Source organism: Rhipicephalus microplus, chromosome 5 (assembly GCF_043290135.1).
Source record: "Rhipicephalus microplus isolate Deutch F79 chromosome 5, USDA_Rmic, whole genome shotgun sequence".
NCBI classification, from domain to species: Eukaryota; Metazoa; Arthropoda; class Arachnida; order Ixodida; family Ixodidae; genus Rhipicephalus; species Rhipicephalus microplus.
The window spans coordinates 102,533,134-102,560,000 of NC_134704.1; the positions used below are offsets into that span (position 1 = coordinate 102,533,134).

General features: G+C 43.3%; 1 protein-coding gene across 9 annotated transcripts in view; it reads left to right on the forward strand.

Annotated features, from left to right (window-relative positions):
- Positions 1 to 26,867, forward strand: part of LOC119174291 (apoptotic signal-regulating kinase 1) — a 145,263-nt gene that overhangs the window by 5,135 nt on the left and 113,261 nt on the right. For all 9 annotated transcript variants that reach the window (XM_037425136.2, XM_037425133.2, XM_075895828.1 and 6 more), the window contains exons 2-6: positions 6,643 to 6,793; positions 11,224 to 11,415; positions 12,775 to 12,885; positions 17,210 to 17,379; positions 23,350 to 23,428. In XM_037425136.2, the coding sequence (XP_037281033.2) occupies positions 6,643 to 6,793; positions 11,224 to 11,415; positions 12,775 to 12,885; positions 17,210 to 17,379; positions 23,350 to 23,428 (703 nt within the window). The remainder of the gene's footprint in view (positions 1 to 6,642; positions 6,794 to 11,223; positions 11,416 to 12,774; positions 12,886 to 17,209; positions 17,380 to 23,349; positions 23,429 to 26,867) is intronic.

The window sequence follows — 26,867 nt, forward strand, 5'->3', positions numbered from 1 at the left end:
TGCTACTGTCACCTATCTTGCTGCTGCTACTTTTCTGGTTCTCAGGCTCTTTTCCTAGGTGCTCTTAAAATAGATATTAAAAACTTCACAAGTACATGATGATCGTTATAGCAAGAACAGAACGACGGCAAAGGGAGGAGAAGAAGGCGTCTTCTTCTTGTCTCTTTTTCGTCCTTCTGAGTTCGCGCTATTACAATCAACATGTCATGCCAACTAGCCCAAACTGCTACGCTTCACAAGTACATTATGGCTCAAAAATAAGTCTCATTTTCCAAAGTCAGTAGCAAGCCAACTGGGAGCGCGTGTACACACAACAGACGGGGAAGAGCCATGCAGCGTGAGCGCTGCATTCCGCGCTCTCAGTTTGCTAATCGAATGTGAACTACCAACTAGCCTTGCCGCATTGGTCTAGTGGCTAAGGTACTCGGCTGCTGACCCGCAGGTCAGGGGATCGAATCCCGACTACGGCGGGTTCAAGTATAACTCCAAGTGGCCTCGTGCTCTTGCCTGGCACATTCTTTGTGTCAACAGATTTCACATCTTTGTACACGTATTTATATTGTAAACTTGAATAGCTCATTTAGTTTTATTAGAAAATTTTTGTATATAAGTGATGCACCATTGTTGTTGCTTACTGTTCCTGATGCAGCCTACAACACAGCCATGAGGCCTAGTTGCCTGATGGTTGTTGTTGGACCTTTTCCAATGTTGTGGTGTTTGTAAGCTTCTGTCATTACCACAATAATTAATTAATTGTCATGTAATAAACTGTGTTGCTGGTATCTGTTTGTTACTCTTCTCATAAATTGGCAGCCGTATATAGTGTGAAATGTTAATACGTTTGCTTCCTTCTAACTTTTGGAAATTTTTTTTTGATGGAGTACTGCTGAAGCTAGTTTCACATCTTAAGAAAGTAAGCGTCAAGCTGATATTTGTTCAGACAGCACATCTTCGTGAACCGAATGGAGGCCTACCTTGTAGATTACACATGTACTGAGAAAGTTTCTTTTTTAAGCTGCAAATACCTGCTTGTTTTATTCGCACTGACAAGTACATTTTTCAACTTTCAAAAATTAGTTTTGAGAGTAATTTTGAGCTGTTTTCTAGCAGAGATATTGATTTGTGTAGATAAGTGCTTGCATTTTTTTTATCTTGCAATTTATGTTGATGATATCTAGCTGTAAGTGATCTCCTTTCTCGCTTCTCCTATTTTAGCAAGTTTCTATGAAATAGTTGCACTTAAGCAGAGAAAGCGTAATAATTGATTAAGCTCAAGTGCTGACATGTGAGACTGAATTAGCTTACACACATGACTTGATTTCAATTTCTGTTACTGTTTTCACATTTTTTATGTGAATTATAGATGTTAATGAAATTATATTGTAGTGCATGAACTCACTGTGCGTCACAATGCATTCATATTTTGATTAAAACCTGTTTTTTACTCACCCACTGTAGGGCCATTCGTTAATCTGACATAATTTTCATGACTATCTAATGTTCTGAAGTTGGACCTTTGCCACTGATGTAGATTAAAACTGCTACTGACGACTGCTGATATTACTTTGATGTTCTATACGTAGGCTTTGCGATATTTCTTTATACTCTACTTTCTGTCGTAAACCCTTCAAGGGTTTAGGTATGTTATTTGCAGTATGTAGTAGTTATAAAAGAAATAAATTTTCTCGCTTGTGAATATCGCTGAATCGCAATGTGGAAAATGATGAACAGCAGGAATTCCTTCCATGGGGACATCTATAGAATTTAGGGACATTACTCAAAAAGAATTGAAGGAATTTGAGTTCACTGTGTGACACTTAACTTTTCAATTTGCAGGGGAAGTAAATGCAAAGGAAGAAAAATGCATAATGATGGCATGTTATTGCTACATCTTCATCTTTATCATTTAGAGCTCATAAGACACAATACATCGTCGTTTACAAACTTGCTGTTGCACAAGGTACGTAATTTTCTATGCACAATGGCAATGGCAGTCAATAGTACGCAAATGCATGCTTGCAATCATCGCTACAAAACTTAAGAGCGTAGCTTGATGTGTAAACTTTCATTGTGTTAGCGTTCAGTGTTCATAAATGGTATAAAAACAGACGCTCTCGGTGTAGTGTCATCAAGCAAGGTTGTTGTAGTCGGGTAATAAAAGCGGCAATGAAGGATGCATAAAATTAGTTCGGGGCTTTCAAAGCATTTCAAAGTGCAGTATTGGATACTCTTACGATGAATGGGCATTGTGCAAGACCTATCCAAGGTGCTGCTTGCTTGAGAAATGGCCCTATTCATGGTGTTTTAGCTTTGCATTTTTTGGGCTTGTGCCTAACAACTCACTCGTGCTGCAAACGTTTCTTCGCACTTTCTTTTTCTGTTGGTGCCATGTCTTCCTTTGCAAAACACTGCACAGAATTCAGGAGGATTGGCCAACACAGTGATGCTTAGCGTAGTAAATTATGTGCATCATGTTTTTGGTGGTGCAGATAGAAGAACTGGGATCAGGGAAGGGAAGCGTTAGTTTTATTGCCATAGCAATTATATCAACACTCTCGACTTATTTTTGCTGTCGCTGTCTTGTTCTGCATATGTATTGTATATATATATATGTGTGTGTGTAAAAAAAGGCATAAAGAAAAGTTTTAAAAAATATTAGGAGCATTTTAGAGATCCAAACCAGGTACCCCTCGCTCCACAGCCTGCTGCGCTAGCCAACACAGCCACTTGTCATGCTTGTTCGAGTGATATAATGGTGAGCTATTCATATGCACCATTTACCACTTGCTGAACAAAGATCTCAAAACAGCTTGAGTGTATTCTCTGGCACCAACGCTTTTACACTTAAAAAAAAAACTGCCCTTGAGATGTGCAACTAAAACTGGCCCCCTTCTGTGGCACTTGTGGTGTGGATGAAAAAAAAAAAAAAAGCCCACAGGGTACATTAGGCATCAGATGCAGAGGTGTTATTCCATGGGCCGCAGTTCACAAGAAAAAGAAAAATCAAACAGTGTTAGCTTCTGCATTGTTGAAATTCTCAGCATGTTACTCAAATACAAGCATGTAACAGTTATGACGGTTGGTAATTCACACTTGTCCAGTGTATACCTATGTGTTTTTTTCGAGCGTCCTTCCTTGTGCTGTAGTGGCATGCGGAAATTATCAAGCTGCTTGTCCTTCTTCGTGTGGTAATCTATTTTCTTGCTATCGCAGTCATTGCTTCAGCCTAGGGGCGAAACTGTGGCTTTTTTTAGCATAGCTTCCACAATTCTCTGCCGAAAATGTTTCACTACCTTAATAATTTCGGAACTAAATAGACGAGCCCTTTGCATATATATGATTTCACTGACCCGGAAGTGGTGAGTAGGGGCAGGCATGCGCAGAGAATTACGGAGCAACAGTTACCACTCGCTTAACGGCATCAACCGTGCGAGAAAATTGCAGCACTTGCCACTGTAACGAACCGCGGTTCAGTGGCGCGTGACTGCGCGACCGACGATGCGAAGCCAAGCGTGACATCAGGGGCCTTGCTTGAGAGTGTCAAGGGTGAAACACATACGTCATCCGTCACACAATGCTCGTGCCACGTTGCCTGTTGACAGCTTGTGCCACCTGCGTAACTGACAGCAGTTTGCTCGAATGGCAGTTGTCGTAACTGTCGATTCCGAGCGATTTTGCTGCTTTGTACGTTCGCACGGCCTTCTTAGATGGGGTAAAGGCAAGCTTCCCATTTCCTTCGCATATTTATCTCCTGTTCATGCACAGGTACCACTTTTTATGGAAAAGCATGTGCTATGCACAGTTGCTGCTCATTTGTTGTCATAGTATCGTGAGTGTGTACGCTGCACTTTATTCGAAAATAGAGTATTAGTACAGCCGAGCATATTTTTGCACCAAAGCACTGGGAAATATTTTTTTTTAATTTCAAATGTATGAGTACTGCTGTCAAACAATCAACGCAAAAAATGCTCATATTTTTTTCTGTTGTGTGCCACTCAAGACTAGTTCAACCTTTTTCTTAAACATGTAGAGTTCAGCCACATTGCATGCTGTGAATTTGCTTATTAGTGTTCTGATTCACCTTGGAAGCTTATTAGTGTTGTGATTCACCTTGGAACATTGTCACCTAATTTATCTGTCACATGCTCATCCAAAATGTAATGTATTTTCGGGACCTCTCAGGTATATACATAAAAATATGCCCTTCAGATGTGGCGCATATATGTCGATGCAATCAGGTTTTGCAATTTGGGACCTTTAATAGCTTAGAAAAAACAACATACACCTGGCAAAGAATTAACACAGCACCCTGCGCAGTCAGTACGTTTGTGTAACTAACTGGCAGTGTGCTGTGCATATTTTCAAGATTTTTAGCATCTTGCAAATGACAGCAATTAAAAAGAATAAGTTTTGTCTCATTAATCTGATTGCAGTAAAATGATTGACCTGTGCATGTGCTTCTAGTCGGCGATTGAACTCCTTCACACAAGAACCTATTATGGCCTATTGCATAATAAGTACATCTTATAAATCATATTTACCAGGGATGATTAGAATATGCAACAAGTACTGTTACGCCTTGACTTTCTTGCAAGTCTGGCAGGTTGTAATAAATTACTGAAAATCTGATGCATTCAACAGCAGCCCATTACAACTTCCCTGAAGGCCATAACTCTTCCCTGAAGGCCATAACTGCTGAAATGTGTCAGCTGCAAAGTGGAGTTAGTTCAAATGCTATTCACAAGTATTTTTGTGCTCTGTTCATATTTCTGTGTGCCCAGGTTGACAGGCGGGCTATGGACATGTACAAAGGTATATAGGCAAAGAAAAATGTTTGATCGGTTTTGCTCTCGTTGCATGTTTCAATGCACATAGTCCAAGCAAAGTGATAATGATTGTTATGAAATCTCATACAAATCATTTAAACTTTTACTTTGATAAAACGGCTTCTTGCGCATTTTAACTGGCGCTAACACTTACCAAAAAGACTCTGACGCTCCTGTTTTAGAATACTACACTGTATTTCGATTGGGTGGTGCAGTCCAGAGAATGAATCATCTTTAATGGTACTGCTCAGTATTATAGTAGCATTTTGTGGACAGGAAAAAAAAAACCATAGAGGCACTGTACCTAGCATTCGCCAGCTCTGTGCAAGATGGAACACCGATAAGTGCCCTCAGTGCATTTCGCTGCTCATTTTGAGGACATAATTCTCGACTTTAGTGCTAGGCATGAGGTCTCTCTCAAATTGGTGTTAGTAGTTACTTAGTTGCTGCTTGGTTTTGTGCCCCACTGAGCTTGAAATGTTCTCCAAATGGATCAATTATAAGATAGTAAAATTTTGATAATGAGCTTATTTTAAAGAACCACAGTATTTGACAAAGAACACTCATGCGCATTTAGCATAGAGTCCTATTTGACTAAATGTATTTGGTAAAACAACTTGGTATATATTAGTGTATTGGGCTGTGGCTTTTGGTAAGTAGCATCTGCTATTTACCAAAATCACCGTCATTTCTGTATGTCTTTGTGCTCATCGCCAAGAACCTTGTAACCCCAGCCAGAGTAAACGCAGGGACATCACGTGGCACAACACTTTGTCTCTGTTTTGCTACTTGTGCCGTTTTCTATGCCTATTCTGTCTGCAACCAGCTCGCCCCTCTATTTGTACCCCTAACCTAGCGGCCAATACCATATTGTCTGTTGTTTGTACTATCAGAGAGCTTTGCAGAGGAGTGATATGAGTGGAGTTTCATCTGTGCTGAGTTTTTCTGCATGAATTCTCTGACATTAAGGGTCATTTTATGCTATGTTTAAGTCACCAAAAGAATGCTTACTGTAGGCTCTGAAGAAATTTGGCTTTCTGACACCAACATTCGAGTCAGTGCCTTTATTTTGTTAGGCCTTTTTTTGTTAGGTGCATCAATTTTTCTCATTGTACAGTTGCTTTGGCATCATCATTCAGTTACGAGGGTCTCTGTAGTGCTGACTATTTCATGACGTTTGAGGTACCACTCCTGCAAGGACAGTGCTGTTGGGGGGGGGGGGGGGGGGTTGCTTTTTAAGAAAAGAGTGCCGGCCCCTGCCCTCACCCACTTGTGCATTTATACTAAAGACACAACCCATAAGTTCCTGGCATCCTCCACTCCCCCATGAAAAGCTGGCTTGTCCTTATGCTTCCTTCCCTCTTCATGAAATACTGGCACTGCAGTTGCATGTCTTTCTGCATTCCAAAGCACCTCTGTATGCCCTAGCACTTATATGGGATTTTCAATCAATCAATCATCTGTATCTGACCCCTTTGAACTTGGTAAAAAAAAATGAGCAATCTCATCGACTTCAATCAAGCAGCTGTTTAAGGGGTGTTCATGTTTGTGACATGTAAAAGTCCATACGCTTTTTGTGATGCACGGAATGTCATATAAAGGGGTTTTTCGCCTGCCATCGGCAAGAGCTCCCGGAATCATCAGCAGCAGCGAACAATGTGATGAAAGTTGGTCACTTGAGCAAAGAAGTACATACACAGTCGCAGTAATATTTGTTGAACAATACAGGTACACTGAAAAAGACGCGGAGGTGGGAAAAAGCGACAGGAGCTGACACTGACACGTGCGTTCTGTCTGCGCTGCGTGCTCTTTTCAGAAAAGCACTGTGCCGGAGCTCGGATGAGGTTCCTCCCACCAAGCTGAGCTGCCCACCGGCCATGAGCGAAGTGGACGCTCGTTCGTCCTGCAGTGCTGCCAGCACCAGCCATCCCCGGAACAAGATGGACGTGGTCTGCATGATCGACCTGGTGCGTTGAACTTCACTCTGATTTTTTCTTTCGCAGTAGAGTGAAGCTTTGGGCTAGTTGGTTTTGCGTAATAAAGTATAGATAGCACGATATTCTACACAAGAAAGCTAAAAAAGAGACCGAGATAAGCACCGACCAGCAGGTGAATTTTTATTTAACATGAAAGGAATATACACTCAAACCTCGATATAACAAACTCGTATGTTATGAAATATAGTTTATAATGAAGTAAAGAAAAAATAGTGTTGAAATAGATATAGTGTTAGGAATAAACCTTCAGAATAAATTTTTCTATGTAACGAACCTACTTTCAAGAAAAAAAAAATTGCAATTTTTTTTTCAATGAGGTTTGAGTTTGTAACAGTATAGACAGTTGCTAGTCAGCTCTTGTCTTTGTCTCTTTTTTTGTGTACCTGTATAGAATATCAGGCTGTGCGTACTTCATTCCTTTTGCATTCATTGGCCATGCCTTCAGTACCAGCATGCACACATCGAAAGCTAGGTCATCCAAGGCTTTATACCAGCCTTCACGGTGGAGCGGCTTAAGTGGAACAACTTACCCAATAGAGTCGGTTGCTTTCCGTACAACAGATAGTGTCCCCCGAGGCAGTGAGAAATGTCTTTGGCTTTAATATCTACGTGACACTAAGACATTTGGTGGGAGATTCAGAAATAGTCAAAGAAACAAGACACTTGTAGCGGTTACCAGGCCAGATTGGGCAGCTAACCTGGTCTGTAGAAAGCTGAGCGAACCAACCATTTTTCGTTTAGGCCGCTTGTGGCGGATCTTCTTTTCATGCAGATTCAATTCCCTGCTTTGGGTGGGAAATTTGGGTGGGAAAAACCTGGTAGGTACGTTGGTAAGCAAGTATGTCATCTCCCCCGTTTTCATAGAGGGAGGACCTTGGAACGCTCCCATATCAGGTGGTAAAAAAGTTGGACATGTTCTTGAATCTCATTTTTAACTGTGTCGCAGATGATGCCATAGCGATGTCGCGGATCTTGAGACACGCTCTCATGTTTGGGCCCCTCTTGTGTGGGAAAAGTCTAAAAGGAGTTACAAGGAGACATAATTTTTTGTTTATTAAATAATGAAATGCAATTCTCTTTTTGAGCTAACATTTTGCTAAATATGTGCCAATTAAGATTTCTGATGCCATTGCACCCATTTATCATGTGTCCTTCTTTCTGTTTGGGTGAAGCCATTTTCGCTCGTGGAAAGGTTGTCCTTAGGTTTGTGCAATCAGTGAATTTTAGGTTCGAAGTTAATTCTAAACGAATAGTGACCTAATCGAATAATTTCAAAATGAATACTAATGGTGTATATCTCATCATATAAAAAGAACGAGCATATTTTTTATGATCAAACTAACCTGCACAATATTTTTTTCAAAATTAAAACAAAGGTGCTGCAAAGGCCATTCTTCTTGGTTCAAAGGAAGTGGAAACAACTTTGAATAGTAGCAGGATCAGACTTTTGGTAGAATGCCAGTGATAACCTGTGAAATATGCTACATTTAAAAAAATTACAATACTTGTAGCATGTAAGCCCGTTTAACAAGCTTTTAAATTTAAAAAAAAGGGGGAAAAAAAGGAAGCTGTGTGAAGAAATGTTCATTTAACCTTGGAGTGGGGCTTCGCGGCAGTGTGGATTTCTCTTGAAGAGGTGCATTCATGGTTTAGCACTCCTCCACTCCAGTGAAACCACCTTTAGAAGGAGTTACATGCGAACCAATATACACCCATTCATTCATTTTGAATACTTTGAAATTTCTAATAATTCAAATGATAATCGAAGTGTTGGAATATTTGCACAAGTCTAGTTGTCCTATACGAACTCCGGAAGTTGCGAAACTTTCACAGGTTAAAATTATAGTCGACATGGATGTAGTATCGATCTCAAAGGGCATCGCGAAATAAAATATGTTCATTTAAGGGTTACCTTGAAAGTGCTGAGAGTCTCGGAGCAGCAGTTTGCAAAGACTGGGGTAAGCTTCCGCTTGCCGACTTTCTCCAAATATTAAAAGAAAAACACGAAATCCACCACACTTTATTTGGCATAAAAAAAGTCTGTGAGCTTTGTTTGCTTCTTTGTTTGAGCCATCAATTCATGAGGCCATTCTCAATATTGTTGAGGCTTTCCACATAGCCAAGCCCAGCACCTTCTGTAGCGCCACAACAGCGGCAAATAAGGCTAAATGCCGACGCAAGCTCTGCAGCGGTACAGGGTTGTGTTGAGGCATCGTCGGCATCACCGTCACTGCTCTGGTCGGCCTCATCGTCACTGGCGACGTTGGCCACAATTTATTCATCGGTGTGGTCTGAAACAGCTTGCACATCATCATCAGCGCTGACGAAATCACTCGCTGTGGCCTCCTCAGCGATAGCACCTGGAAACACGGAAAGCTGGCACTTTATGTCATCGTCTGCTGTGACATCACCGTCGCTCCCAAAGTCATCAGGTGAAGCTAGAAGGCCAGCTTTGCTGAAGCAGTTCACGATCGTGGCTAGTTTGACGTCATTCCACGCGCCGGTTACCATTTGTATCGCTCCGAGGAGATCACTTTTCAGTATGAGCCCTAACTGAAGGTTGATCAGGAGCCTCTGCACGAGATGTCGCCTGTATCCAACCTTTAAAGATTTGATGATGCCTTGGTTGAGAGGCTGCAGCCTCGTTGTGGTGTTGGGCGGCAAAAACTTGACTGTGATCCTTTTGAGGTGGCTGACCACATGATGTGCTGAATAATTGTCTACAAGAAGACAAACATTGTAGTCTGCCTTCCCCAATTCGGCATCCCATGCACGCATCTATTCGGAAAAGAGGTCCCGCGTCATCCATACTTTTTTGTTGAACGCGTATCGGACCGGGAGGCTCTTTGCGTTCTTGAAGCATCGTGGCGACTTGCTCTTGTCGATGATGAACGGCTGCAGCTTGCAAGAGCCATTCATGTTCGTCGCGAGCAAGATCGAGACGCGTTTTTTGCCTATTTTCACTTCATGACAAGACGTCCCTTTAGGATCCAAAATCTTGTTCGGCAACATTTGCCAGAAGAGCGCCGTTTCGGCGGCGTTATAGATATTTGATGGCGAGAAGCTGTCTCGAATGTTCGTTCACTCTTTGGAAAGCCACTTCTCTATGTCCTGGCTCTTTGTCGCGCCGCCTCCGCCAGAGGGGGTCTTCCCAACGATGCTATAGCGATTGTTGAAGCGTTGCTGCCAACCGGTTCCACCAGTAAAGTCGTCCACCCCCAAGGCTGCATCGAACCACTTGGCCTTTTCCATTAGCATCGAGCCATCAGAGGGAATGTTTTTCACCCTGGTTTCTAAAACCAATCATACAGCGCTTTTTCGAAGTTGTCGTACATAGGAGCACGCACTGGGGACCCTTTGCCTTTACATGGGCTTTGTTTCGAAGAGTCGTGCTCAATGTGCTCCAAGGAATGCAGAAAGCTTCTGCAATCGACGACTTCTTCTCTCCAGCTTCCACTCGCCGAATGATGTCGGTTTTGGTCGCCAAGTTTAAGTTCTTAGGCTTCTTCGCATCCATGGCAACCAGGGCCAAAAAGATGCCGCGCACAAGTCGGAAACGTGAGAGCGGCGAGTCAGCGACAGAACACTAAGCCAGCACAACACGAACAAAAGAGCAATGATTGCTACGGGGTCCTACTCCTATTGAAACATGATCTCTGTGGTGGCAATGCCACTTGGGCTTTTTAAAACAAGCAGCAAAAAAAAAGAAGAAAACGAAAGACTGCCAGGGGTGTACCATTCGCAAACGCATGGCCTTCCAGATCTGAAATAGCCACTGTGGCATGGGGCGCTGATGGAAACAGATCTCAAAGGCTATATGTTTGGGGGCTACATGCCAGCGTGCGGGATTGGCTTGAGAATGCATATCGTGCCGTAGCCGCCAGTGCAGACTATCGTTTAAGTTTTATTTGGTGCTTCAAGCTGTTGGTATAATTATTAAAAAATGCTTTACCACACCTTACAAGCTGAATATCGCAGCAGACAAACAGGTGTGATCGCAAGCACTGTGCAAACTTATTGAAGCAATGTAATCACATTCTTAATGTGTGCGCACACGATAAGTGTCCGTAACTCTTTTAAAATGCGAGTGAATAAGCGTTGTGCGAACTTATTGAAGCAACACGATCACATTTTCGATGCATGCACGAAAACGGTTCGTTACTCTCTTGGAACGAGACTGAATGGTGATCGGTGTGCACCGTTAGGTGTATCGAATATGTCGACGTACAAATGTTCGATATATTCGCACCTGTGCCCTAGACTTTTACATGTGTTCTTCAAGGGAATTTTTCAGCTGTTTGATATAGCCAATATATAGATATATCCAAGCTCGATATACCCGGCACCGACTGTACTAGAAATCTTGACATGTTCTCTTTGTGCTACCATTTGGTTTGCAGATCACCGGAACAGGTGCTGCAGGGGGTCGCCTGGCACAGCGCAAGGCTGCGTTTGAGGAAATCAAAAAGGCAGCTAGCTGTGTCGGGGCCACGCTGCACGAGCTGCCCTTTAAGAAGCTCGATTTTGGGGAGTCCGCCGGACTGGACCTGTTCTACAACGCAGACGTTGCCCTCATCGATATCTCCGTAAAGGTAGGCGCTCCAACTTTTTGTTGGGCTAGTTGGCACATGTTTTACAGAAGGAATAAAACTTAAACGAGGCGAACACAAGAAGGAACATAGACGAATGCCTAGCGCATCTCTCTTCTTGTGTTCATTCATGTCGAGGCGTTCGTCCATGCCTCCTCATGTGTTGGTCCTGTTTGCGTCTCATTCCTTCCGTAAAAAGTAGGTGCTCCGTCACCTCTCTGCTTTCTCAGATGAGGAAACACCAAAGCATCTGAAATTGCTTGCGGTCTTAGCGTACATCTCAACCTGACCCATGGGCTGCTGTCGTGGGGTTGTGGCAATAAGGATACAGAAATTTAGACAGTAAAGATCGAACACTTTATTACACAAAGCTGTGCCTGACGCAGCAGTCAGGCACTGCCTACCTGTCCAGACGGTGGAGTTGCTCTCGGTGGCTCCTCCCTCCGTAAGGGGACTTTCCAAGTCGCCCCTCAGGACCTCAATAAAGTTCATTGTCTGTACCCACACTATCTGCCGCAGTTTGCGCAAGGTATTGTTCACACATGTGGCAGGCCAGTTATGTAAAATTAGCAGGCTTGTGTAAATAGTAAATTTTAGGTCAGAGGCGAATTCAAAACAAATAGTGATTTTAAATTTTTAATAGAATAATTTCAAATCGAATTTATATGGTGTATGTCACATATTATAAAAAAATTGGCCATATGTGTCATGATCCAACTAACCTGCGGTCTTTTTTTTTTTTTTTTTTTCAAAATGGAAGCAAGGTCTGCGCAAATGCCATTATTTTTAATTCAGAGGAAGTGGAGACAACATTTAATAGCAACAGGATTTGTCTTTCGGTGAAATACTAGTGATACAGTGTAAAATATGTTACGTTTTAAAATTTATTGTACATAGTGCATATAACCTGTGCGAACAGCTTTTCAACTTGGAAAATGATGAATCGATGTGGCGGTAATATGTTCCTTAAACCTTTAAGTGGGGCTTCGTGACAGTGCACATTTCTTTTGTATAGATGCTTTCACGGCTTAGCACTCATTCACTGCTGTGAAACCACCTCTACAGGAGGTTCCATGCAGACTAATATACATTTAATCGTTCACATTGAGTACTCCAAAATTTTTAACATTTTAAATCCGAATCAAAACGAATTCAAATACAGTATTATTCAATACAATATTCACACAAGCCTAGAAAGCATAAAAGCAAGCGCATGTGGCACCAACTTGTTGCACTAAGTTGGTGCGGCAGGTCGAGAAAACGAAAATGGAACTTGTTCATTGTGTTGTGCAAGCAGTTGTCGTGTCTGTTGCAGCGTACCATATGTTTCTAACTCTCACGACCGGTACGTCTCCATCACAGGACCAGCGGAACCAGATCTTCTACCAACTGGGTGTGCGTGAAAGCGTTGGCATGAAGCAGAACATGATTCTCTGCAATGACCACGCTTCCGGCGAGGCATACTCCATAAAGGTAGCGCTCTCCTTTCAAGAACTTTTGGCGTACCTGGGCATATTACGGGCCAAATCTGCATTCGGCTAAGGCAAGAGCACCGTGCAAAACACCGCATGTTTGCTATTAATTCACAATGGCCAGCAGTGACATATCAGATAAAAGGGATGGTTTTTTTACCTCGGTGTACGTGCATAGAGCTCGCCAAGTCATACCTGCCAAGTCTCCTTAATTGTCCAGTAGGCTCTCGGATTTCGACCGTTTCTTCCGTGAGTACAGTTGTCGTAAAAATCTCCTGGAAATCAAAATTTCTGTGCGTGCATGTGGCTTCATTGACATAAATCTGCTCCAGGCTTCTCGCGAACCCACCGCATTTTATTATAAACTAAATTATGAGGCGCTCATCTCAACGTATAGTAGAATCTCAGTGATGCGAAACTGCAGCAGATACAGATTCATTAAATTCCCCGCCATATTCCACTGTGCCATTGGGCCAAAATTTGAAATGTTCCGAACACTTTTCCTAATCGCAGCGGGTAATATGAACTTTATTACTGGAACCTTCGAACGAAGGCCAATCGAGAGCAGCGTGCTCAAAGCTTTGAAAGCACGCGTGCGACCAGCGCACGCACTGTTTTGTACAGTGCGTGTACTGTGGTTGTTGCCACAATTTGCTGTGGATGAAACCTCAGTCGTTCTTGACACGATCATGTATGGCGACGACATAACAGACAGAAATCCGTAGGAGTGCACGCATCCAGTGCTCAACCAGTCAAAGCTATGCTGTTTTCTGCAAGCTCTGTGGACAAAACAGCAGCAGATGCTATTATAAATAGCATAAAACGACTTAGTTTTGAAGGTACGTGCGCTGCCAGCGCATGCAGATTGAGAACGGAACTACCGTTTGCGGCAACCGCCTCGCACAATATCGCGGTCACGGCGACTCGATAGCAATCTACAAGCTCTGAGGGCACGCGGCTAATGAAGCAGTAGATTAAGGCAGTAAAGATGTAAAAAAAGGCTAGACGCGTTTTGGCGTTTCTGTCGAAGGAACTTAGTAGCGGGCAAAGCTGTGACCTGCGCTTTGATGGCAGCCAGCTGCGCCGTACTGTCCGTTCACGTTTGTTCCAAAAAAGACATATGCGAGTTGTTTTGACAAATAAATTTTGCTAGCTGTTTTGGTGACGCAAAGTTGCGGGAGTATTTGCGCTCCCACTTTGAGTCTCTCACCTTAGTAGCAAACCCTACCCTTGCTTGTTCGGCCATCTGAAGCCATTATGTAAGACCAAAACGCTGATGTTTTTGCTTGCGATTGGAACCCCCCCTTCTCCTGTTTGTTTTCTTTTGGTTAATTAAAATAAAACAAAGAATTCAGCGCGACCTTCCCCCCTTGTTACAAAAATCTTTCGAATCCAGAATACTCGAACTTGGCAGGTATGCCAGGGTAAGTGAAGTTTCACACCCTACATTTCATTAATAAAAGGCTTGAATTTAAGAAACAATTGCCTGAGAATATACTACTGAATGCTTTGTGAGGCAAACATTTGCAGAATAGACACAGCAGAAGCTTGTTAATTTCAACTTAAAAGGGACAGTAAAACAGTTTCAATTAAGCAATGGTTGAATTAGCAGGCGGGCGCAACAACTAAAGGACATAGCACGACACTTCATGGGCAGAACCCAACGAAGCAACCCCTGGACTCGTTACGGCAAATTATATGTTTCTCGGCGTTAATGGTAGGTGATTTCTCAAGTTAAGATCATAAGAGCAAACAAATTTATTCGATCCGTCAGGGATACGTCAGGAACAATCCCCGACATCTATTCATATGAGCCGTGAGCCTTAATGTGGAAAATATATCACTCTTGTGCGAATATTGATTTTTGTCGAATAATTTCAAATTAAATTGGAATAGTGTATATCACATCTTCTGCTACCTGCTACCTGAACTCGTTTGTCCCAACGACCAGTGTGCAGTGGAATCACCTTCCAGCCTCCATCGTCTCCATCAGCGACGCTGCACACTTCAGGTCCACTGTCAGCAATCACTTTTTGTAACCCCCCCCCCTGCTGTCTTTTCTCTTGATTATTTAATATTGTACCCCTCCTCTCTGTAACGCCTTACGGCACTGAGAGTAAATAAATGAAATGAAAAGAAATGAGATAATAAAAAATGGGCATACTTGTGATTACCTAACTAACCTGTACAATATATTATACATCTTTTTTTAAAATTGAGACAAGGCCTGTGCAAATACTATTTTTGGGGGTTTAAAGCAAGTAGAAACAACTTTGAATAGTAGCAGGATTTGAGTTTTGGTAGAATGCAAGTGATAACCTGTAAAAAAACATGTTACACTTTCATATTTACTATACCCAGAGCATATAAATAGGTGTACAAAGCTTAGTATTAGTAGGTATTAAACGCAAAAAAAATTAATCGGTTCATTTAACCTTGAAGTGGGGCTTCGTGGCAGTGCAGATTTTTATAGCTGTTTTCACAATTAAGCACTACGTCACTGCAGTGAAACCACCTTTACGAGGTTACACGTGAGCTAATATACATCTATTCATTCATTTCGAATACTTTGAAACTTTCAGTAACTTAAATTCTAATCAAAGCGAATTTGAATACTGTGATCTTTGTTCAAATATCCAAAGCATTTGAATATTCACACAAGTCTAGTATTTATGCTTTAAGACACAATTATTTACATGACAAAGTTAACACAATCATAAATAAGATTGATCATTATTGCATTTGCCTGCTTTTGTTCTGTTGCTACCCCATGAGCATGGAGATGGCAAGTTGCGCCAGTTGGATTACGTTCATAATTGCAATTATGTTGAAGAGCACTTAAAACACGCGGGACAGAAGAGGCTGTAAAATATTTTTGAGTAAATTTCACAGAGGAATCGAGCAGCACATTTCTGGAATTGCTAAACATATATTCAGGTATGTGGGTGACTTCCTCATATTTGTACAAGGTACAGATCCTTCTCGAGAGGTAGTGAACGTTTTAAAGGTGTTTAATAACAGACACAATGTAAAAGACAAATTGGTATAAAAGACACCAGTGTGCCTAAATTGCAATAGGTGTTCATAAGAAAATGCGTACACGGCACCTATATCATAAGACACCTCATATAAAAGGCGAGAATTGCTGCCCGGCGTACATCTTTTATAAAGGGGTTCAATTGTTACTGTACGTTCAAATTAACGTGTTTTTACTCTAGAACCAGGTATCAAATGTAAAGCTTTAATGCCCACCTGGTTACAGTGAAATCTCGGTATAACGAGCTTCATAGAACTGCAGAAATATGTTCGTTATTTTTAGAGGTCGTTATATTGAAAGCTTGAAAATTAACCATAAATACCATTTTTTACCAACTAAAACGGCTTACCTTTACAACGGTGTGTCCTTGAACTCGTTTTTCACGAGAAAAAAAAACAAATGCAAAGTAAACACCAAGAAATGCACGTTTACTCTAAAGAAGTCTGTGTCTTTTTGTTGTTTTTTTACGTGAGGCATTCAAACTTTGCAGCGCGAAGGCCTCCAGCTCATCCAAATTCCTGTGGTGCGATTTGGTTCTTTGGTCACAACAGCCTGCTTTTTGCCTTCCAGTTGCCAAAGAATATCTATTGTCTCACTTAGCGAAAACTGTGTCCGCTTCTTTGTCACAAGGAGAGATGAACTCATTTGTAGTGTCACCGAAAAGAGATGAAAACGACTGAAAAAACAAGTCCTCCAAAGAAAAACCCAAAGCGGCACGGCTGTCATCGCTTCTTTCGAAGAAAAAGAAGTGCTAAAAAAGAAAATTCCTCGCGTTTCATTTTCTGCTCTCTCGCTGCCTCGGGTTTTCTGCGCCCATGCTTCCTGCTCCGCAACTTCCACTCTGCCTCGCTGACCTTGCCCTCCCATGTAGCCCTCGCTTCTGTGCTCGCTTGCTTCAGCGTCAGCGTTTCAACAAAAAGAAAGAAAAAAAAGTAGCTCTTTCGTTTTTTGGGTTCATTTGACACAGAACGTGACACAGAACATAAGCTTGTAGTACTGAGGCGTTGTTAATATAATGTGGAACTAAATTAACGCTCGTTATTCTGAAAAGTGTGGTATTCTAAAGTACGTAGTAGTGAAATAATTTTACATTAAAACTATTAGCAATGGGCACAGGATTTTTTAAGAGCTAGTTAATCTGAAAAGTTCGTTAATGTGGGGTTCGTTCTACCGAGATTTCACTGTAGTGCCCGCTTGTCTAACTTTGACAGACTTCTTGATTCCCTCACAGGGTGCTTTGTTTTGCTTCCTTGACTCGTGGACATGTTAAGTTGTTATTTGACTGCAGATTGCCTGCCCGAGCTACCCACTAACAACTTACAAGGTGAACGAAGCTGGTGTCTGCGTCGTCACTGAAACACTCGGGATGGCCATTGTTTCTGAGGAAACGGTGGAGTCCAAGCAGACCCTTTTTGCCAAGCTCAAAAGGTTCCTCCAAGATGTTGAAGTACAAACCAAGTGAGTTTATGCCGTATTGACACAGTATACGCTCTAATCTCATTATAATAGACTTGCATCTTACGAGTAAATAAGTTCGTTGCATCCGAAAATTCGGTATACATGTTATTCCTTACACTGTATCTATTTCAAGACTATTTTCAATTTACTTCGTTATTACCAATGTTTTGTTATATCTGTGTTCGTTATAATGAGGTTTGAGTGTAGCCCCCTAGACTACATGAGCTGTGTAACTGTTTTTGTGTAGGATCTCATTGAACTGAACCTAAGGGGACAGAAAAAATGTTTCCTCTTGAATAGGTGCATTGTTCATCTCTATGGATGGACTAATATCAGTGAAGTGGTCAATATGAAGGCAACCGAATAAAGCCGGTCGTTCTGTTTAGAGGCACTTTAACTTTGCAAGCGATTTATCTTTGAAAGGATTCTGTTGTGACTATCATTAAACGGAACCTGCAGGTACCAGAAAAATATGCTATGTTTACTGAAAAATGACCATAAACAGCAGTTTCATTTAACACATTTCCATTTACTTCCATATACAGTCGAACATGGATATATCTAACTCGAAGGGGATCGCGAACTAGTTCGATGTATGAAAAATTCGATATAAAAAATATTCGAAAAAATACAGGCCCTGAAAACTTACCTGTAGTGGATCTTCACCTACAACGGGCACAGTCAAGAATAACTAATTCTGCATACACGCTGCAACAGAATTATTCATTTGCATGAAAGAAATCTCTTATCTTGTCCTGCTTTGATTTGCAATGTTGCGGAGACGCTAGTCTCGATCTCATCAAGAGTGTCCAGGTGGGACAACCTGGTTCCCTCAGTTCCGCCTTCTCGAAGCCTGTCTTGCGGTGCAGTTGACCACTGTGTCCGTCTTACGTCTCGCCAGGTGTTGAAGATCACCGCAAAAGAAAACTTAGCGGAGATTTCTGGCCGCTTCTTCATCATTCACTGCTGCATGTTCTGGATGCTGACAGCTTCGCTTTTGCCAGAAATGCTTTTGCCAACGATGTTGTAGCACAGCTTAAATCGCTGAAGTCACCCAATGTTGTCGGCGAAGTTGTTTTATTGAGTGTAGCGGCAAACCATTTTGCCTTGGCGATCAGGATCGGGCCATCCATCGGAATGTTCTTCACGAACATTTCTAAAAACCATGTGTAGAGTGCCTTTTCTATATTCCCGAGGGCAGAAGCGCGCACATGGCAGGCTCCCGAAGTTCGCTGCTCCGCCGCCTTTGCCTTGATATCTTCTTTGTTTTTCAACAAGGTACTCAGAGTGCTCCCTGGTATCCTGAAGTCGTCCGCTACGGTCGAACATTTCTCGCCCGCCTCAACATGCTGATTAATTCAGCTTTCAACTTCGTCGCAAAGTCAAGGGTCTTGCGCTTCTTGACGCTGGCCATAGCTACACGAAAAGTCAACAATTCAAGGAGTCAGGAGCGACTTTGCACACCACGCACGCAAAAAAAAAAAAAAAAGAAATGCCGCACATGCGGCGACGCGTGAACGGAAGCAACACTGCCCTCGCGAGGCGATGGCCACCTGCGAGGACAGCGCCTCATAAAATAGAGGAGGCGTTGGCGAGGTCAACAGTAAAAAGGGAGAGCTGTGGGTGGCTGATCAAAACTCGCAAAACAGCAACAAAACAAGCAAAAGAAAAGGCGAAAAGAGGAGAACGCCGGTGCCTTCGTTCCTGCCGACGGGTACGCAGAGGAAGAATGAGAGAGAGAGAAAGAGAAAGTAAAAAGAAAGCCGTTCTGCAAGTTGTTGTGCAGTCCAAGCTCACTCACCCTTACCTTTTTTTCGAGCGTTTTGGGTTTTGGCGGAGGCGTGGTGCCGCGTGGAAGACGCCGGCCGCTGCGAGTGCCAAAATGCACCTTCTAAGTCGCGCAGGGAGCTGCGCTGCCGCCAATATTGCGGGGCGCGGCGAGTACTGAAGCGCACCTTCCAGCTTGCAAGGCGTTCGATATATCCGAAGGTGGGTAAAAATACTGTTCGATATAAATTTGCAAATTTCTATACTTTTACAAAGGAAATTCAGGGGGATAACTTACGAGTTCGATATACCCGAAATTCTGTATATTTGGGTTTAATATATCTGTGTTCGACTGTTTGTTTCTGTTCCTTCACATCGACTTACAAGAGTCGGCATAGAACACTCATCATGACTTCATACGACTCTTAGTTGGGCATTAAAAAATACACTGTGATCGCTTAACAGGTACATCATTGTGCTGTGAGGTGCAGGATCACAAATTATGCCTTAAGGGATGCTAAAGTGCAACGGTGAATCAATTTAGACAGTGAATTGTGCTATGAAAGCTCTACTGTTATTTCTTTCACTTCACAGGTTTATTAACTGGAGAGAAAATGAACTGCGAAGGTTTATTTCATAACTTTCGTACCTCAATCTGCGTGCATGAATGTCAGCGTGACTTCATGGATTTCAAATTGTTTTTCTGTATTTTGGCAGCATTGGCCCTTACAAAATTTTCTGAATCTTGGCACATTAAGTCTCTTGCCCCATAGAAGAACAGGGTACTTAATGTTCGCTTGATTGCAGTGACGCAAAAACTTTGGCGTCGCATTTTTTTTACTACAATGCTTTGCTGGTGGCCTGTGTGTCATTGCACGTGCATTGTTTGCTGCAGCGTGCAGCAGATAATTAATTACAAGTCCCTCATTACTGACTAGCGTCGCTTGCAATTCGAGAGAGCTCCAGAAACAAGCCGCCAGGTGCAACTATCGGCACCTAGTGTGAAACACTCGACCTCGTACGCACACAAAACGGTGACGTTCTTTCGCAAAGTCTGCATCAAAAAGTCCTTTCAAACAGGAAGTCGGACAGCAGTGTCGCGAAATGGGAAGTTCTCAATGCGTGCGCCGGCGCCACATGCCGAAGTAGTAGTCTGCTGGCAAAAACACTGCAAAGGAGTAATGGCGCCTTTAGTGTCATTATAACTTAATGTATCTAGTGCAACGTTGTGGCAAGAGGGTAACGTGGGGGTCACTGTCGAGTCGCCTCCGACGGTGTCAGTGCCGAGAGGTGCGACGTATAGCGCTTGGTTGTAGGCGCAAACTTCAAAGTTCGTTTAAAATAGCTTCCAAGTCATATTCGCTGTCGAAGTTTTGCAGATTATGTTGTGCGAACATTCCCAGGAATCAATCCCACGGGCTGTTACGCCGTGAAATCTAATGTTAGTACCACTTGGGGAAAGAATTGTGTAGGCTCTAGTGGGTACTGATTTCACAGCGAGGTGGTGTAGAAACTTGAATATGTTGTCACCACCTTCATTTATTTTTTTAAGACTATCAATAAGGTGCTCATTTTGCAGCAATTCCGGCGTTGGCACCGTTGGCTGAGACCAAAAAACTAGCATTGCCATTAAGTAACAAACTCGAAAAAGATCCATATAAAATAAATACTCTGGTTTGAGTAAGGATCGAACTTAGTCCTTCTACTTGGTAAGCAGGTGTTCTAAGACAGCAATGCCATTACAGTGCAGACCACTTATAATGTAACCGCTTTTTGCGCAGGACCGGTTATAATGTGGGTTTTTTTGACCACCGATATGTCGCCCATAGAATTCAATGTATAGACCGACTGTTTATTGCGTAGGCGCGCGAAGGAGAATACCGGTTATAGCACGGAGTTTTTAGGCGTGCGACCATAAAATCGGCGAACGGAGCACAGTTTCCCGGCGCGCCGGAACGTTGGGAGTGTCGGCGGGAGGGCGCACGTAGAGACCGCCGCGAAAAGTCAAACATTGCGGAGGAGAAGAGAGGGTACAGTAGGGAGGGAGTCGGGGAGACCTTGGAAGGAGGTAGCGTGTTTTTGTCACCGTGGCGACCGTGGCAGCGTCCAATCCGGGTGCGTGCTGCTGGGAGTGGGGGGAGAAGCGGTAGCATGATTTTTTTTTTTTTTTCTCAACCTCCTTCTTTTGCCTCTTTGGATTTGCTGTGTGCGCTTCGCCGTGTCGTTGCCGTCTGAGAGCCCAGAGCACGTGTGTTGCGTAGCTCCTGTCGCCATGGCGTTGGCGGCGTCTTCAAGCGGTGTGAAAAAACGCCGTGCCTTATCGCTGGAGATTAAGGAATCCGTCATAAGGGACATTGAGAGTAGCCTGAAGAAGGCGTCGGTGGCGGCGAAATACGGCGTTTCCGACACGACCGTCGAAAATCGCTTCAGTGCTTAAGCTTTGTAGAGGACGAAATTGTTCGCAAGCATCGCCAGACAAAAATAACGGCGTTCTTCCGCTGTTGCCGAACTTGAGAACTTTGTTTCCGTGTTGAATCTTGATTGCACTTTGATTGAACTTTGATTGTGTTGAATCTGTCTGCAAGTGAAAAGTGTAGTAAATTGCTTTTGAAAGGTGGTTTGCCCTTTTGACATAGGCAAAGGCCTAAAAAAGCATGCTTTGGTTATAACGCGGTACCGCTTATAGCGCGGATTTTCACAACTCCCGTGACTTACAATATAAGCGGTCTACACTGTACTTTGAACTTCTTTTTCTTTGATAAAAATAAACAACAAAACACTGCTTTGGGTAAAAAATGCGACATTAACGTTGTGTGGTGAGGGCAATGTTTTTAATGCATGTAATACTACTTAGCAGAAGCGTAGAATGTTGCCAGGCGTCAAAACTTGTGAATTGCACAACGAGGGGGTGTTTTAAAGGCCCACCCATTACAAAGTGCTGGAACACATTTGACCCCTTAACCGTTTTGTGTTTTTTTAGAGTTTTTCTGTCTGCAAAGTTTTTGTGCCTGAAAAGGATCACTTATGGTGTAATAGGCACTTCACTGCTGCATTTGTGATAGGCATTCTAAGATAGTTTGAAACGGCCAATGTTACAAGCAGTGACGTTCGTTTTCTAGAGTCACGGTAAAGGCGTTCACTTAAAACCGAAGCTGGGCTTGTCATTGATGCACATGTGGCCCGAGTATGTTATTGCATTCTATTCTTAAAGGCTAAATTCAACCGACCTTCTAAGTTTCGGTCAATTTTCTAGCTTACCAAGAGCCTGCACATGGCAGAAGTTGTGCTTTTGGCATTGAGAAAGGGTAACGTATGATTTACCCCAAAAATCATTTTTTTCTTTAGTGTTCTTTTGACGCCTTAAAGTGCCAGTAAGCAGGTTTTTTTTTTTTTTCTTTTTAAACCCCAAACAAGCTTGTCAAATCGTACGGTAGACTGCGGCAATCACATTCTTTGAATATTACAGCACTGCATGCCACGCAGACCCTCTATTTAGAAAAACTTCCCATGCCTCTTTTTTTCTGACCAATCCCCTTCGTATGCACAGTGTTGCACGCAAGCTTGACTGTGGGTATCTTGACGTATCTCTGAGCTTGTCGATTAGCCCTTTGTCCTACAAAATGGCGCATTGGTCTTGAGGTAATGCGGTTTGGCCGTGCAGTCTGCATTTTCGTTTTTCTGTGATGCCTTCTGCCGTTTTGTGGAGCCGGAGACCGCTGGGAGAAGCGGTGTTGCCAGAATGAAAGCCTCAGAAATGAAGGGGCATCTCAATGCTTTACCGCCAAGGGAAGGATGTGCTCATGTGTGTGAAGCCCTGCTCGGTCGTTGGCTGCGTGCTGATGACGTATCGCTGACGTCGTGTCACGTTGCTGAATCGGGCGGAGTCATGATCATGGGCCATGCCTTCCTCCCCCCTGTGGCAAAGAAAGGTGGCGAGGCCGTGCAAAAATTTGAAACCAGAGGAAACAAATTTTCTAACTCTTGTAACTTTCTTATTATAGCATGCATTCGCGAAATTCTTGCAGCAGCATGTTCACATAGCAAAAGTGCGCACATTTCTTTCCATAACAATTTTTTAACATTAAGGTTGTTTACTTGCCCTTTTACGAGGATGCGTACCTTGTGGGCTGCAGTGGTATATTGCAGTTTCAGGCTGCAGTGTTGTGTTGCGTATGGTTTAATGGACAATGTACTGTTGTGCAGAGCCCATATGAGGGAGAGGTTTCTTGTCGACCTGCGGAAAGCACGCGAGATCTACCCTGATCCTGAAGAATATGCTAAGGTAAGAAGTGTACACTTAAGGGCTTGTTTAATTTGTTAGACACAATATTAATACGATCTAACAGACAGTCATGCCAAAAGAAGTATAGGGTATCTTGTTAGAAATAATAATTGGTACCTGTGACCTTTGAACAACGCGTGCGATGCTCTACCAACTGAACTACCACGGCCGCTATCGCCCCGTCTACTTTAGAGGGTATACCTTAATTACTTGAATCTAACGCGCACCTTTTTTCCGGTTAAGCGAGTTCATAAATCGCATGCGCGTTAGAATTGAGTACGAAAAAAAATGAATATGGTCATTCTATTGCCATCGGCACTTCCAAAATGGCCGCCCCCTACGTGCGTCGGCATGGCGCGTCGGCCATTTCTGCCTATGTGTTCTCCATGTGCGGCACTTCATACGTGTGCTGAGGAGTTCGTCATCTTGTAGTGCATTAGCATCGACGGCATGGAAGGGCCGACTCCAAAAACTCGACGAGTGCACCACGATGCCCCTTTTAAAAGAAAAGTCATCGCGTGTGCCGAAACGGACAGAAATCGGGCCGCAACGCGGTCGTTCGGAGTTCCCGAAACGTGCATGCGGGACTGGCGGAAACAAAAGAAAAGCAGAATATTGTCGACAGCAAAGATTCACGCAAAGGCTTCAGTGGACCACAACAGGGTCGGTTTCCACAAATTGAAGAGCTGCTCGGCGAGTATGTGATTAAGCAGTGAGCGGCACAGCGGCCCGTGACGACAGAACTGCTCCAAGTGCAGGCTATGCAGTTAGCCTTAGAAAAGGGGCTAATGCAGAGCCAGTATAAAGCGAGCAGGTGCTGGCTAACTAACTTTATGAAGAGGAAAGGCTTTTCCCTCAGAAGGCGAACGGGCATATGCCGGAAGTTCCCGGAGAAGTACGAAGAAAAGCTTCAGAGTCTTCAGAGGTTCCTCCTAAACTTGCGGCACAACAACGGCTACCTGCTTGGGCAAATCGGGAATGCCGATCAGACGCCTCTTTACTTCGACATGCCTGGCACCACAACCGTCGAGGAGAAGGGGGCGAAGCAAGTTCGTGTGCTGACATCGGGCCACGGTAAAACTAGAGTGACAGCAATGCACCGTTGCACGTCAGATAGGCACGAGCTTCCCCCGCACCTCATATTTAAACGGAAGACGCTCTCAGAAGGAGTCGTTTTCCCGAGTGGTGTGATCAAGTGGGCCAATGAGAAAAATGGGTGTGCGTTGCAATCAATGTCCTAGGTTTTTTTTTTTTTTTTTTTTTGTTGTTGTTGTGGAAACCGGGCGCGCGTTACAATATCGAGGGGGCGCGGTAGAATCGAGTAAATACGGTAAATGCGCATTAAGTGTAGGAGCGTCAGTCAGTGCCACCTGTAGCCAGGCTGCAAGTGGGCAACATTCGTTATCTGCATTTTTGGTGTAACGTGGCACGTAAACATATTACGAGTCGGCAGTAAGCCATTTTAGGCACATCTGTAACGTTTCATAAATCACCATTCATTACCGTTATCTTTGTGCGAAATCAATAGTCCTTTATCATCAAAAGCTTTTTAGAAACATTTTATCAACCAGTTTGCGTTCCTATTTGTCGAAGAGGCAATTATTGAACAAGAGTCATGAATCTGTGTTATTTTCTTTTTGGACCATACTTACACTCTCGACTATCTTACCTTCACTGCAGTTGTGCATTTCCAGTTCATAAGGCCATGTTTGTAGTTGTTGCTACCATGGCCACAGTGGCCGTGCTCTTAGAAAAAGATTTTAATGTTGCCATGTTACAATGCAGTCGCTCATTATTTCTGTTCTAGCAGCAATTGAGCATCCTTATAGGTCACACTGTTTGGATAAGCCATGTCAACTGAAGCTTTTTATAGGAAACTCAGAGTGATGCATTGAAGGGCTTCGGATTTAATGCTTTAGCATAATGCTAAACCTGGCGTGTGCTAACCACCAGTACTACAGAAGAAGTTAAGTTGGTTTACAATAGCACATATGCAGGGTGCTTTGGAATGCTGAGCTGGTTAGCATCTTTGCCTAATACTAAGACATTAAATCCGAGACTCCCTGTCGAATTGCGTAATAAGAAGTTGTTTTATTTACAGTTGAATCCTGCTACAACAAACGCTGCTTCAACAAAATTCCCGCTGCAACGAAAACTTGTTGGTCCTCTGTCAGCAGTCCATACGAGTCAATGCATGAATATTCTTAGCAAAACAAACATTTTTTTTTCTGCTGTTCCACTTGAACGAAAATTGACGATGTGATTCAAGGTTCGAAGATTTATAGCTTTGCAGCAAGCAGAATCTTGAACACTTCAATGCATTTTCAGAACATATAAATAAATCTACTAAGTTTAATATGCACGTTGGCACCACCAGGAACTGCAGCTGTCTACTAAGCATGGGGGCTGCCGTCGCTAGATAACGAAGGCATTAAGACTGCCCTACTTTCGCCACCTGGTTGCTTCTGCAGGGATGAAAATGCTGCTTCAAATTGCTCCAAAAGAAAATTACTGCTCCAAACAGTAATTTTTGATAGTAGTTGCTCCAAACGTTCTCCAAAATCACTGAGAAAATGAGCAGGTGGATGATAAACCTTTATTGAAGCTGGCTGTGCCATATAACCCCTATCCCCACCGGGCTGGTCGACATCCCTAGTCCAAGACGTCATTAGTCAAAGCCGGCACTCGAGCCCGCTGGAACAGAGTTTGCTGTTCCTCTGGTGTAGAGCTGTTGAGTAGGGTCGTCTCCCAGTCCTCAGTGGTGGGGTTGGAAATGGGGTTTAGTTTTGGGTTCATTTGGCAGGCCCAGATCATATGTTAAGTGTTGGCTACTTCCCCACTGCCCACTTATTTTCGGGTTGTAATATTTGAGTATAGCTAGACAGAGCAGCGTGTTTGTCTGTAGGCGTCGTTTTCGAAAGTTCCTTCGCTGGTGCGGAATACAAGCGGCGTTGCTCGATGTAGTGTTCTTTGATTTCTCGAAACCATGTTAAAGATGTGGGACGTTGAGGTCTATAAGGGCAATGGGGAGCTCCCCAGGAAATAAGCATGCGGGCCGCTGCAAGTGCAGCCTCGTTACCCTAGAGAACGTGATGTCTCTAGTCCATATAAGATGTTTTGGGGTAGGATCGCAGTTCCTAATGCTCAATTTTAAAAGTCTATGAGCCAACGAAGAGATTCCCCCTGCCAGATAGCTCTCGCAAGCTCTTCGAGACTGTAACTATTTGTTTTGAGTTAGGATGGGATACTGCCAATGCACTGACCACCTCTTCCGCCTGACTTGAGTTTGTGGCTTTGAAAGTAAGGCCGTCCACCTGCGTTTCTTGATGTATTACCGCCCTCGTGTAGGAACTCCTAGGTGACAGCCCAGCCACATCGACGTAATAGACTCCATTACGGGAGCCAAGCAGTTTTTTGAGTGCCTCAATGCGCACTTGCC